Raw genomic sequence first — 13581 nt, 5'->3', positions numbered from 1 at the left:
CCCTGAGTTTCTCCCTCCCTTCCATTTCCTGATTTATAGCTGCTTCTGGGATGTTACTTATATCCTCTATAGTGAAGACTGATGCAAAAAATACCTGTTCAATTCACCTGCCATCTCCTTATTTTCCATTATCAGCTCTCCAGGCTCTATAGGACCAACGCTTACTTTGTTAACTCGTTTCTTTTTGATATATTTATAGAAACTCTTACTATCTGTTTTTACATTTCTGGCTAGCTTTCTCTTGTACTCTAATTTTTCCCTTCTTATTAATCTTTTAGTCATCCTTTGTTCCTTATATTTTGTCTAGTCTTCTGACTTTCTCTCTCCCCCCCCAGCACCCCCACCGATCTTTGCACAATTATATATTTTTTAAGTTTGATGCTATCTTTAACCTTTCTAATTAACCACGGATGATGTGTCCGTCCCTTGGACTTTTTCTTACTCGTTGGAATGCATTCTGTGTATTCTGAAATATATCCCCTTATATGTTTGCCACTACATCTCTATTGACCCCCCCTTAACCTAATTTGTGAATTCACTTTAGCCAGCTCTACTTTCATACTTCATAATTGTCTGTTTTTAAATTTTAAAAATATGGTCTTGGACCACTTCTCTCTCCCTCAAACTGAGGGTAAAATTCCAATCATATTATGGTTGCTGCTGTCTTCACTATGAGATCCTTAATTAATCCCATCTCCTGGCACAATACCAGGTCTAGTATAACCTGCTCCCTGGTTGGCTCAAGAACATGGTGTTCTAAGAAACTACCCCGAGAACATTCTGTGAACTCATCTAGGCTACTTTGCCCATCTTGACTTTTCCAGTCTCTATTCCTATATCTTCAGTTGCTTCATCAGTGACCTTCCATCATAAGGTGAGAAGTGGGGATGTTTGCTGATGATTGCACAATGTTCAGACCCATTTGTGACTCCTCAGACACTGAGGTAGTCCATGTCCAAATGCAGCAAGATCTGGACAATATCCAACCTTGGGCGGATAAGTGGCAAGTAACATTCGCACCACATAAGTGCCAGCCAATGACCATCTCCAACAAGAGAGAATCTAACCGTTGCCCTTTGACGTTCAATGGCATTACTGTCACAACTCAATGGGGATAGCACGCTCCAGTATCAAGCTCCACTGCTCCCCGAGCCATGACAAATGTGAAAATGTTTGATCAACCACCTAATTGTTTAATTTAGGTTAACAAAATACAAGCACCAGGTTTGTAAACTTAGTAAGTAAATAACTGTTTCTTGAACAAATTGTCTTCAACCAGTGGCAAACGAAAGAAATCTGAACTGCTAACTCTATAACCTAAACTCTACCTCTTCTTAAATCCCTATGCACGCACATACAAGTCACAGACACACAAAAAATGTGGATATTAAGGGTGGGATAAAACAGTTCAATAGCACCAATTCCCGAGTACAGGATTCGATGGGTTGATTTTGATCCGTGTCTTCCAAATTCCTTTCAGTTCTTTACTGATGACACAAGGTGGTCTTCCAGCATTTTGAGTCATTGGTTCACTGGTGGAGCACTTGCCTTTCAATGTCGCTAACAGTGACTTTCCCCTTTGTCGCTTGACAGGGGTTTTCCGAGCGAGAACAGGTTATAGAGATATGAGGAGAAACAGCCAGCTAGCTATTATTGTAGAATTACTGGCGTCTTACACACACAGTAGAGAGCGGTTTTAGGTATTTTTCCTTTCTGGCTAGGAGCTATTCTGCTGCACTGCTCTCACAAACCCTGGTCACCTGGTCAGGAGCCAATTAAAATGTTGTTGCAAGTGAGTTCCCCATTAGGCCAGACTTCTCCTCGGCACCCTGCTGCCTTTCATGGCACACTCTGTTCTAGGACAGCAACATTGTATATATCCATAACACTGTTCCAGTGGACATGTCCTTCAGACAATTAATTTTAATCTGCAGTCCAACAGAAATAAAAAGATATGTTTTTTACATTACCGTCATTGAACCCCCCACTGTGAACATCCTATTGACCAGAAATTGAACTGGATTAGCAATATAAATACTGTGGATATAAGAGCAGGTCAAAGGTTACGAAACCTGCGATGAGTAACACACCTCCTGACTCCCCAAAGCTTGTCCACCAGCTCCAAGGCACAAGCCAGGAGTGTGATGAATACTCCTCACTTGCCTGAATGAGTGCAGCTCTAACAACACTCAAGCTTGATACCATCCAGGACAAATCAGCCTGTTTAATTGCCGCTGCATCCACCACCTTAAATATTCACTCCCTCCACCACTAATGTACAGTGATAGCTTTGTATACCATCTGCAAGATGTACTGAAGGCTCCTTAGACAGCACTTTCCAATCCCATGACCACTACCATCTAGAAGGACAAGGGCAGCAGATAAATGGGAACACCACCACCTGGAAGTTCCCCTCCAAGTCACTTGGAACTACATCACCGTTCTTTCACTGCCACTGGGTCAAAATCCTGGAACTCCCTTCCTAGCAGCACCCTGGGTGTATGTACGCTACATGGACTATAGTGGTTCAAGAAGGCAGCTCACCACCACCTTCTCAGGGGTAACTAGGAATGGACAATAAATGCTGGACCAGCGAGTGAAGCCCACATTCCATGTATGAATTACATAAAAAGTAGCTTAAAGTCTCCCATGATTATCGTTGTGCCTTTCTGACAAGTTTCCATTATTTCTTCCTATATGCTCCACCCCACCATGTGGTTATTATTAGGGGGCCTGTACACAAATCCCACAAGTGATTTCTCTGCCTTTACCATTTCTCATCTATCCAAAACAGTTGCACATCCTGGTTTCCTGAATTTAGGTCATAGAAACATAGAAAATAGGAGCAGGAGTGGGCTATTCAGCCCTTCGAGCCTACTCCGCCATTCATTATGATCATGGCTGATCATCCAACTCAATAGCCTGCTCCCGCTTTCTCCCGACATCCTTTGACCCCTTTCGCCCTAAGAGCTCTATCTAACTCCTTGAAAACATACAAAGTTTTGGCCTCAACTACTTTATGTGGTAGCGAATTCCACAGGCTCACCCACTCTCTGGGTGAAAAAATTTCTCCTCATCTCAGTCCTAAACGGTCTACCCCATATCCTCAGACTGTAACCCCTGGTTCTGGTCTCCCCCACTATCGGGAACATCCTTCCTGCATCTACCCTGTCAGAATTTTATAGTATTCTAGGATATCCCCCCTCATTCTTCTGAACTCCAGTGAATATAATCCTAACCGACTCAACCTCTCCTCATGTCAGCCTGCCATCCCCAGAATCAGTGTAGTAAACTTTCACTGCACTCCCTCTATAGCATGAACATCCTTCCTCAGATAAGAAGACCAAAACTGCACACAATATTCCAGGTGTGGTCTCACCAATGCCCTGTATAATTGCAGCAAGACATCTCTGCTCCTGTGCTCGAAACCTCTGGTTATGAAGGCCAGTATACCATTTGCCTTCTTTACCGCCTGCTGCACCAGCATGCTTACCATTAGCGACTGGTGTACAAGGACACATCCATCTCTCTCTATTGTGCTAATACACCTTTAACTAACAGAGTCGCTGCTCCATCTTTTCCTTGCTTCCTGTCCTTCCTTAATGTCCTGTAATCTTTAATATTCAGGTCCCAATCCATGTCTTCCTGCAGCCATATCTCTGTAATGGCTATCAAATCATACTTATTTATTCCTATGTGCGCTGTCAGTTCATCTGTTTTGTTTCGAACGCTTCATGCATTCAGATACAGAGCCATTGGTTTTATCCTTCTATTCTTTTTATAACTTCTAGTCTCATTTGATTTACTGTTCGATTTGTACTCTCTATCCCTTCCTGTCACAGTCTGTTTTTCATTTCCCATAATAATACCTTTCTCTTTTGCCTTGTCTCTACTCTTTGACTTACCACACCTTCCCAAATTTGATCCCTTAACCCCACTGCTTGGTTTAAAACCATCTCTATCCCCCTAGTTATGCGGCTTGCAGTGGGGAAGACCAATCTCAGCACGGTTCAGGTTTAGACAGTCCCAAGGGTACAGATTCCACTTTCCCCAATATTGGTTCCAGTGCCCCATGAACCATCAGACTTTCTCCCACATCAGACTTTGAGCCGCGCATTCATCTCCCTAATCTTATTTGGCCTATGTCAATTTGTACGTGGCTCAGGTAATAATCCAGAGATTATAACCTTTGAGGTTCTGCTTCTTAATTTGGTGCCAAGCTCCCCATACTGACTATGCAGAACCTCCTTCTTTGTCTTGCCTGTGTCATTGGTACCTACATGGTCTTCCCCCTCCCGCTGCAAGTTCCTCTACAACCCCAAGCGGATGTCCTGAACCCTGGCACAGGGTCAGCAGCACAGCCCTCTGGACTTGCACTCTTTGCTGCAGAGAATGGCGTCAATCCGTCTGTCTATACCGTCCCCTACTACCACTACACTCCTTGTTACTCCCCCTGCTTGGGTGACTTCGTGTACCATGTTGCCATGGTCAGTTAGCTAATCCACCCTGCAGCCTGCAGAGTCATCTAAACAAGCTGAATAAACCTCACACCTGTTGCATAGTTGAAAAGGTCGAAACTCCTGCAATACAGCCCTGTGGGTCCCCTTACCTGCCTCACTTGTTGTCACACCCTCTTGTCCCTGACTACTGACCAAATTAGAAGACCCGATCCTAAGGAATGTGACTACCCCCTGGAATAAAGTGTCCAGGTACCTTTCCCCCTCCCTGATGTGCCACAGTATCTGCAGCTTTGCCTCCTGCTCAATAACTCGGAGCCGAAGCTCCTGTAACCACAAACGTTTACTGCAGATGTGTTTGCCCTGGATCACACTGGTATCCAGAAAGCTCCCATTTCCTGCAATCGCACATCACTTGTCCTGCCATCTCCAATATATGTTAATTAATTAATAATTGCTAATTAATTTATATGTAATAATGCCTACACCTCCCAGTAGATTTTAACACTGCTAGTAAACTTTATAATACTGATATAACTTACAGTTTCTAATAATACCAATTACTGATTTACCTGCTCCTCCTGCTGCACCGAAGTGGAAATCAAATATTGGAGGCTGAAAAAGTGTAGAAGAAAATAGCACCTCCTCCCTGCCCTTCACCAAACTCCCCACTCAGCTTTACTTCTTGCTGTAAATCTTATCTAAAGTACCTCTTTTCCCACAATGCACTGAATTCCCACTTTGAACCAAATTCCCAGTTATACTCACACAGTCTGTCTCAGTCAGGCGAAGTCCCCCTCACTGACCCGGCGCTCTTACTGAGTGGAAAGCTAGGTGAACCAATATTTCAAATGTTAATAAAAATGAAAAAGAAGATGACAAGTGGCAAAGCACACTACTAGCTATGTTCATTAATTTGTTAATCTAGTTCCAGTATTTAATGTCATTACTCAGTAAATTTTAAAATAACATACTGGGTTGGCTGATGACTAGCATGTGGTTCAGAATAATGCCAACAGCACAGGCTTGATTCCTGTTCTCGCTGAGGTAGACTTGGGGCCTGTCTCCTTGCCCTGCCCTTGAGAGGAAGGCAATAACAAACCACCACTGACAAAAGCTGCCAAGAAAAACGGACCAGGATGAAGCATCAGCAGACGGAGCCAATTATGATACCTTCGGGCAGAGTGCTAATGGAATGGAATCAAAACTCTGTCTTTGTTTATGCACCCACCTATTTTCTCCATAAGGAAAATCCATCCACTTTTACTATAAGATAATGTAATTTAATGAGACGAAAATTTATGGTAATGGGCATTGAAACAGGAAATGTGTACCCAATGAACAAGTATCCAAAATAGAAAAAGTTACAATTTACATGCAACCATTTACCAAAAGTACCTAGTAACTGGAAAGCTGAGGCGATGCAACATGTGGAAGGATATTTGCTCAAACAAGTCAGTTTGAACTTGTTGAAACTATTGATCAGGATTCTTTTAAATTCTGCATAGTTACGGGTATCCCAATTTTAAAAGTATAAATCAAAGAGAAAATGCTACAGAAATTATTCCAATGTAGGATTTTTCTAATTTTCCTCTTTTCACCCTCCTAACTGAACAGAAGTTGGAAGGTGCAGTTCCATTGGCAAAATCAAATCTCTAGACTTCATCAAAAGGACTCATTCTTCAAGTGTGGGTTTCCATATTGAGCAAATGGGATATTCAACCTTGGAGGGGATCACAACTCAGTTTGACCTCAGGAATCACTGAACTTGATCAGAAATCAGTGGTCAGAAACTGGGCCCTATTGCAGAATTTGATTTTGCCCTCTTGTGCCCAGAGAGTATTTATATATTCTGATTTTTAATTTATAAAACCATAAAAAAAACTTTGAATGAATTAATCCACATCTTCATAGTGCTGAGTGTATGGATAATGGTCTAATTGAATTTTTTTAGTATAATTCTCTGTCCTTAAGGAACTGACTTACATCTTTCTGTGCATACCCTCTGATATGTGGCCCATAACTACTCTTAATTTGCCAGTTCAGACAGTAAATTGGCAACTAATTGACCTGGTGACAGTCACAATAGAGTCTAACACACTTTTCAACTATTGTTAAAGTAATAATCAGCATGCTTTTTGTTCCAAAATCTTGTCGCCATAAATGCTGTTGTGTTCTAGTGCAAATGTGCCCAGTACTGGCCAGACCAGGGTTGTTGGACATATGGGAACATCCGAGTGTCTGTGGAAGACATGATGGTGCTGGTGGACTACACCATCCGTAAGTTCTGCATTCAGCAAGTAAGTCTTTTAAGTTTGTTGGTTCCATGTCGGATGTGAAAATATTCTTAAATTATTTTCAAATTGTTTCACTTGAGAGCTGTGTTTTCACTGACTGGAAAACATTTAGACACTGTTTTTAGTTGGTATTATATATAGAGTTCATGAAAATTTGGTTTGACATACAATATTAGAATAATTTATGCTGATCACCAGACACTGGTTGTTCCTTCATCCCATAGAACCACAGACCATTTTCTGTGCTGCAAGACTGTATCGACGAATCATGTCTGAGCTAGCTCTTTGAAGGAGCCATCCAAACTGTTTCGATCCCCTGCCCTTTCCCCATAGCCCTGAAATTTTTTAGCCCCTTTACTTAGCAATTCACATTGCATCTCCTCATTTAAGGCAGTGCAGTTCAGATCATAACTTAATATGTATATAAAAAAAAACTCTATCTACCATCTACTTCTTTTGCCAATTATCTTAAATCTGTGTTCTCTGGTTGACAATATAAAGCGTTTAGTCGCAACAGATTCCCAGAAATTATGTTTTCCATTGCACATTTGTCTGTTTCAGTGGGAGGAGGATGCAGTTGTATAATATTTGCTACTGGACTAGTAATCCAGATGCATGGACTAGTAACCCAAATAATATACATTTAAACATCCGATGATAATTGGTAAATCTTTACAAAAAAATAGTATTAGTAAAAGTGGCAATGAAACTTGTTTTAGGTTATTATAGAAAGCTAACTGGTTTACTAATATCCTTTTAGGGAAAGAAACTTGCCGTCCTCAGTCAGTCTGGCCAAATGTAACTCTAGTCTCTTAATTCACTTTTAACTGCCCTCGGAAATAACCTAGCAAAGCACTCACTAGAAGAAAAAGCAACACTTCTGGGTAACTAGTGAATAAAATGTTGGCCTTCAGAGAACACTCATGCAAGAATGAAACTTCAAACATTTAACAAAACTGAAGGAAGGCTCGAGTAGAGTTTAAAAACCCCAAGTTAATGTGCACTATTTTCTAAACTCCATAGGAACTGAGTCTTGATAAGTCACTATTTATTTAAGGCCTTATCCAACATATAAGACATAAGTAATTTTAATTGAGAGCACTACTTCAGGGTAAAACAGGATGCCAGGGCAAAAGGACATAGGTTAAAAGAAAAATATAGCAACAGCTTTTTTATGCAAAGAATGAGCAGCAGTTAACATGGTGTTTTCAGGCAGAATATGAGTCAGAAAATTTAGATCCTTTGAAGAGTCAGTTGAATGGTCTCAGAATAAATTTGTTTCTTTTTTAAATCCTGGGTGAATGAGATGAAATGGGCCAAATGGCCCTATTCATTGATATCTGTCGTGCACTCTTGTTAGTTTTCAGCCAATCATTTTCCTCTTCCATCTCTATAGGTAGGAGATGTAATGAATAAGAAACCTCAGCGACTGGTTACTCAGTTCCACTTTACCAGCTGGCCTGACTTTGGTGTTCCATTTACCCCAATTGGCATGCTCAAATTTCTAAAGAAGGTGAAGACCTGCAACCCATCCTTTGCAGGTGCCATTGTTGTGCATTGCAGGTCAGTATGTTTTTAAATTGGTGCTTGGTAGGTTTCTGTGTTGATGGTGGGAAAGGATTCACATAAGTTTAAATTTTCCTTCCTTCATTTCATGTCATGGTAGTGGAGTGGCAGTCATGGGAGCAGTAAACAGTGCTAAGAGTTTTGTGCACAAATGTAGATAACATAAGGAAAACTGATTTTAAAAAAAGAAAATAATGGCTAGCATTTATGTAGCACTTTTCACAACCACCAGACATCTCAAAGTGCTTTATAACCAATTGAATACTTTTTGAAATGTCATCACTGTGGAATTGTACAAAATGTGGCATCTAGCAGTAGACATTTTGCTTTGGATTTTGCAAGCAAGGGCTGTTTGGGTATGGTCTGTATTCTGCCTATTACAAACAACTGAAGGAACATGTTGTTTTATTCAATCAGCCAATTGCTGGGATGTATTGATCTACGTACCTGACCTTCCACCAGCACTGAAATTCATACACTATGTTGCTCATTTGTGTGGTAGGCAGATATCTTTTTGGACTGACAGCAACCTGTTATTGGAAAATACTTGCATAGCCACTTCATAGTAGCAGTGTGAAACGGCTTGCTTGACATGTTGTCCAAATTCTTTCCAATACTTCATCTTTCCAGGGTAATTTGAGGTAGACAAGGTGCTTTTCAGAATCGGCGGCCTTTGGCCCATTTGTGAATTTGCACAATACACAGCGTACAATAATCAGGATTGCATCATCTTGCAGGATAGTTTTGATACGCTTTATTTCTGCATCAAGCTTGCAAGGTGAGCAAATGGCTAGGTCCCTATTTACAAGATTTCTGATAAGGCCAATCTTATAGCGCATGGATCTATATGAATCCCAATGGTGTATACTGACTGGTGAAGGTATGCTTGTGGTTGACAGTAGTGGAGAACACACTATCATTTTTCTCAACTAGTACATTGAGGAAGGGAACATGTTAGACTGCTCTATTTCAAAAGTCTACTGTTTGATGTTATTCTGTGATTGGGCAGCACATGTTGAACAATTCTGAATGTGCTAATAGCTATACTACCAACCAATTAGTTGAGCTTGTAATATGGCTCATTTACGCTTGCTAGAAGTGACACATGTTCACGTGCAGAGAACAGTTCTCTGCAAACAAAAGGAATATGTTCAAGCCTCAAATCTTTTTTGAATTACCTAGGAACTTGGGGACCCTACAGTTCTCATTGCTTTCTCCATGGCAATGCCTCAGCCATTCAGAGTTGACTTGCCAACCAATCAGCACTCTTTTCTACTGTAATGTAAATTGTTATGATCATTTGAAATTTGGCCGCCTTGCATTTGTCCTGATGAGCACAAGATGAAAAGCTTCAGTAGCATGTCTCTTCAGCAATATTAAAATCTCAATATAGTGGCAATTTTGAGTGATTGGGAGAAGGATAGGTAACCAACATGCCCGCCTTGTAGCCATTAAAGGTCATTTCACCTGCCCCATACCACCATAGTATCCTTACATCTCTTCATTTCTGGCCTCCCCTTCCATCGGCAATGCCAAGATCGGGAGCACAGGAAAATTTGCTAGATATGAAGCCTGACTGTCACATTGTCGTTTTTATAAAATAGAATTGGCAACATTGTTCACAATAAGATTGAGTAGACCGAAATTTCAATAGTCAGTTTTAGGGATGGTGATTTGGTCGGAGGCCACTTTGCATATTTTTGTTTCTTCTCCACCTTGCAACCTGCTCATTTTTGACCTGTAATAGGAATGACGTTGCCCTTATATATTGGCCACTGACTTCTTGTGTTTGGCTTTATGCTGATTTGGGAAATTAATTTCTGCATACACCAAATGGAAATAATCTTCTACACATGCTTTTTAATTCATATTTCTGAAAACTCAGCTTGGATTTTGATATCTCTTCTATTTTGCAACATGACCAGCATTACTTTTATCATTTGCTGTGGATGCTACTGTCATGTTTTATACAAACTGTATATTTTCAGTGGAAGGCTTCCAAGTATTAAATTATTTGTACACCTAATTTGGAAACTTGAACCAGTATTTTCTTGTCAGGAGAATTTTGTTTGGAAAGAAACATTCAACCGAATGTTGCACAGGCTATGGCTGCCACCTTGTGGAGATATGATCCATTTAATTAGGAAACTTGAACCAGTACTTGTCAGGAGAATTTTGTTTAGAAACCTTAGCAGAATATTGCCTGTGCCATAGCTGACGTCTTTTGGAGCTTCAATATAATTGTATATTTAGTGTAAAGGTTTAGTCAATGCTGGAAGGTTTGATTTTTCAAGAAATTCAAGGACCTGAAAGTGTTGTAATCTCTCAAACCTATGTGCATCTTCCTGGCAACTATCTGTTCTCCAATCCAGTTTCTGCTATAGCACCTAAACAGCAATAATCAGAGTTACAAGTAACATCCCCAGGGATGGGAAATTTCCACTATTTGACAGGAATTCTGACTTGCCTCACAGAATTCCGCCCTTTTAAATTTTTTCTGCCCTTTTAAATGTTTTTCAACCTCTGGCTGGCCGAGGAAGCTGTCTCTTTAATTCGCCATCTGTTCTCGCCTGGTTTTGACTTCCAAATAATCCAATTACAGCCCGGTGACTTGCTTTCTGTGATTAGGAGATGTATAGGGCATGCCCCCAGTAGCTGCTGCTCCTTTGTGCAGCCAGTAGGCCACCTCTGCTTCAGGAGTCGTTGCCACTGGCACAGGGCAGCTGGTTCTTCTCGCCCAATGAGAAGCCCTGTTACCAATAGAGCGACTTAGTCCTGACCCAACCACAGCCTATCACTCAGCTTTGGGCTCTGGCTCTAGCTGAAGGATGGAGGGAGGGAGATTCCACCTGACTGTGATCTCAGCTGCACCCCACACTTGGCAGCCATCACTACCTTACACAGCCTCTAGCTCAGTCTACTTAGGACCCTGGTGCTATTCAAGTGACCAGTGATGTAAGAGGTGGTGTTCCCGACCCGCAGGTGTTTGAGCTCTCAGCACTCCTACCCCCTGGGGCGGGGTGGCTCACTCTTCCTCAACAATTCAGATCTAAGTAGCACCAGCTGAGGACAAGCTGCGGCTGCCCACTGACAGAGGCAGCAGCAGTGACTAGGAGCTGAGTCCTGGAAAGATGGAGGATTCCAGGTGGGAGAGGGTAGAGAAGGAGGAGGGGATGAGGGAGTGGGGCTGTATGGGGTGGGAGGGAAGGATTGAGCTTGGGGGCTGGGTAAGGAGGGGAGAGCTTGAGTGGAGCACTTTGTGGAGAAGAAGGGAAAGTTTGAGTGGGTGAGGAGGGAGGGAGTGAGTGAGCGAGAGGGTGTTTGGGAAGAGGGGTCCTGAATGATTTTGTATGTGTGGCAGAGGAGGTTGGTTGGAACGAGAGGTTGATGATAGCACGTGAGAGTGTGTGGGGAGAAGGGCTTCACCGAGTCTTTTGTCACCAGGGAACATGGAGAGCTTGGCTGAAATGTACGTCAGTACGTCAAATAAAAATGTTTTTAAAAGCACTTTAAAACACAGATTTTCATCTTTTATATTATGTGTTATTATATTTGATACATGAACTTCAATAATTATATGCTGACTGTTACAATTGCTGCTATTTTGTTTGCGCTGGTGTCTAGTTTCAGGGTTTTTTTTAATATATCTTTGTTCATGGGATGTGGGCATCACTGGCAAGGCCAGCCTTTTTACCTATCCCTCATTACCCTTGAGAAGGTGGTGGTAAATTAAATAGAATCACGTTGGAAGATAGTTTACAAAGCTCTGCATAGAATTTTGCTTCATTTCACATGTACATAATCCAACAAGGTCATGTTTTGTTGTTTATATGGACTTCATCTGTATTACATTGAATGCTGAAATGCTGAGGTTACTTTGGTGATTTTATGCAAATGCATCGGTCCACACTCTTGACGGTAATTGAAGTTAAACAAAGGGAAAACTAATGTTTCAATCCACTTGAAGTCTAATAATTCCACCCATTTGAAGTGGCCTAGAAGTATTTGCCTTTCTCTACAGATCATAAGAAGTGCTATAATTACATGATTCCTCATCACAAAATAATTACAGACCTTTTTGCCTTCGGCCACTCTCGTCCCTGATCCTGACTGTGACCATCATTTATTATCCTTCCTCATCTTCCTTGATCTCTGCTGTAGTTGATTATGTCATCCTCCACTAACTGTTCTCTGTTGTCCAAATCAGTGAAACTGCTCCTGTCCAGATTCACACTCATTTCCAGTTGTAGCCAGAACTAAAAGCAATGGTTCCCCCTCCTGTTTCCACTCAGTAATTTCTGGAAACCCCTCAGGCTCTACCCTTGGGGCGACTGCTCTTCAATATCAAAGGCCTAGTCTTGGATGAGTAGCAATCTACACAAATTAAACGCACAAACCTTCATCTTCAGCCTATGCCACAAGTTACATGTCATTGCCACAATTCAGTCCCCAGGCTGGATGCAACCTCAGCATTCTACTTGACTCAAAGCTGAACCTCCAGCCTTATAGCCTTTCTATCACAGAAACTGTTTCTTTCCACCTTCAAAATATCAACTATCTCTGGTTCTCCCTTGGTCCATCTGCCATTATCCATGTGTCTGTCTCCTCCTAAATCAATTATTTCAATTCTGTCAGGCTGACCTACCATTCTCCACTCTGTGTAAACTTTAGTTCATCTAAAACTAGGTTTCCTATAAGTTACATTACTATATTTTACCAGTGGCCACGTATCAGAAGTAAAACAAAAACAGCAGGTCTGGCAGCATCGGCAGAGAAGAAAAGAGTTGACGTTTCGAGTCCTCATGACCCGTCCACAGAACTCAGTTTTTTGTTTTTATTTTTTTACATATCAGAAGTACTTCATTGACTGTTAAGTCCTTTGAGAAGTATGGTGGTTGTGGAAAGTGCTGTATAAATGCAAGCCTATTTCATTATCCCGCTCACTCATTAACCCTGTTCTTGTTGAGTTAGATTAGTTTTTGGGCCCCCAACGCTCCTAATTTAAAAATTTGTGTTTAAATCCTTTCTTAGTTTCCCTATCTGTAGTCTTCTCCAGCCACAGAACCTCCTTTCCCCTCCCCTCCCCCTGAGCCCTGCTTCTCTAACTCTGGCCTCTTGCACCCCTCCTCCCTTTGCTCCACCACTGCCCACAAGGTCTCAAGCACCTTGGTTCCATGGTCCATAATTCCCTCCCTAAACCTTTCTGCTATCGATCTGTGTCCTTAATACGCAATTCTTTTCTCAAGCCTTTGGTCATCCCT

The 13581-nt window shown here is 41.6% G+C and overlaps 1 protein-coding gene across 3 annotated transcripts in view; it reads left to right on the top strand.

Annotated features, from left to right (window-relative positions):
* The window catches only part of ptpra (protein tyrosine phosphatase receptor type A), a 316897-nt gene that overhangs the window by 238947 nt on the left and 64369 nt on the right, over window positions 1-13581 (top strand). For all 3 annotated transcript variants that reach the window (XM_041187767.1, XM_041187775.1, XM_041187757.1), the window contains 2 exons: window positions 6638-6757; window positions 8151-8317. In XM_041187767.1, the coding sequence (XP_041043701.1) occupies window positions 6638-6757; window positions 8151-8317 (287 nt within the window). The remainder of the gene's footprint in view (window positions 1-6637; window positions 6758-8150; window positions 8318-13581) is intronic.

The sequence above is a fragment of the Carcharodon carcharias genome, chromosome 1 (genome assembly GCF_017639515.1).
Source record: "Carcharodon carcharias isolate sCarCar2 chromosome 1, sCarCar2.pri, whole genome shotgun sequence".
NCBI lineage: Eukaryota > Metazoa > Chordata > Chondrichthyes > Lamniformes > Lamnidae > Carcharodon > Carcharodon carcharias.
This window is presented reverse-complemented; position numbering and strand designations above follow the sequence as displayed.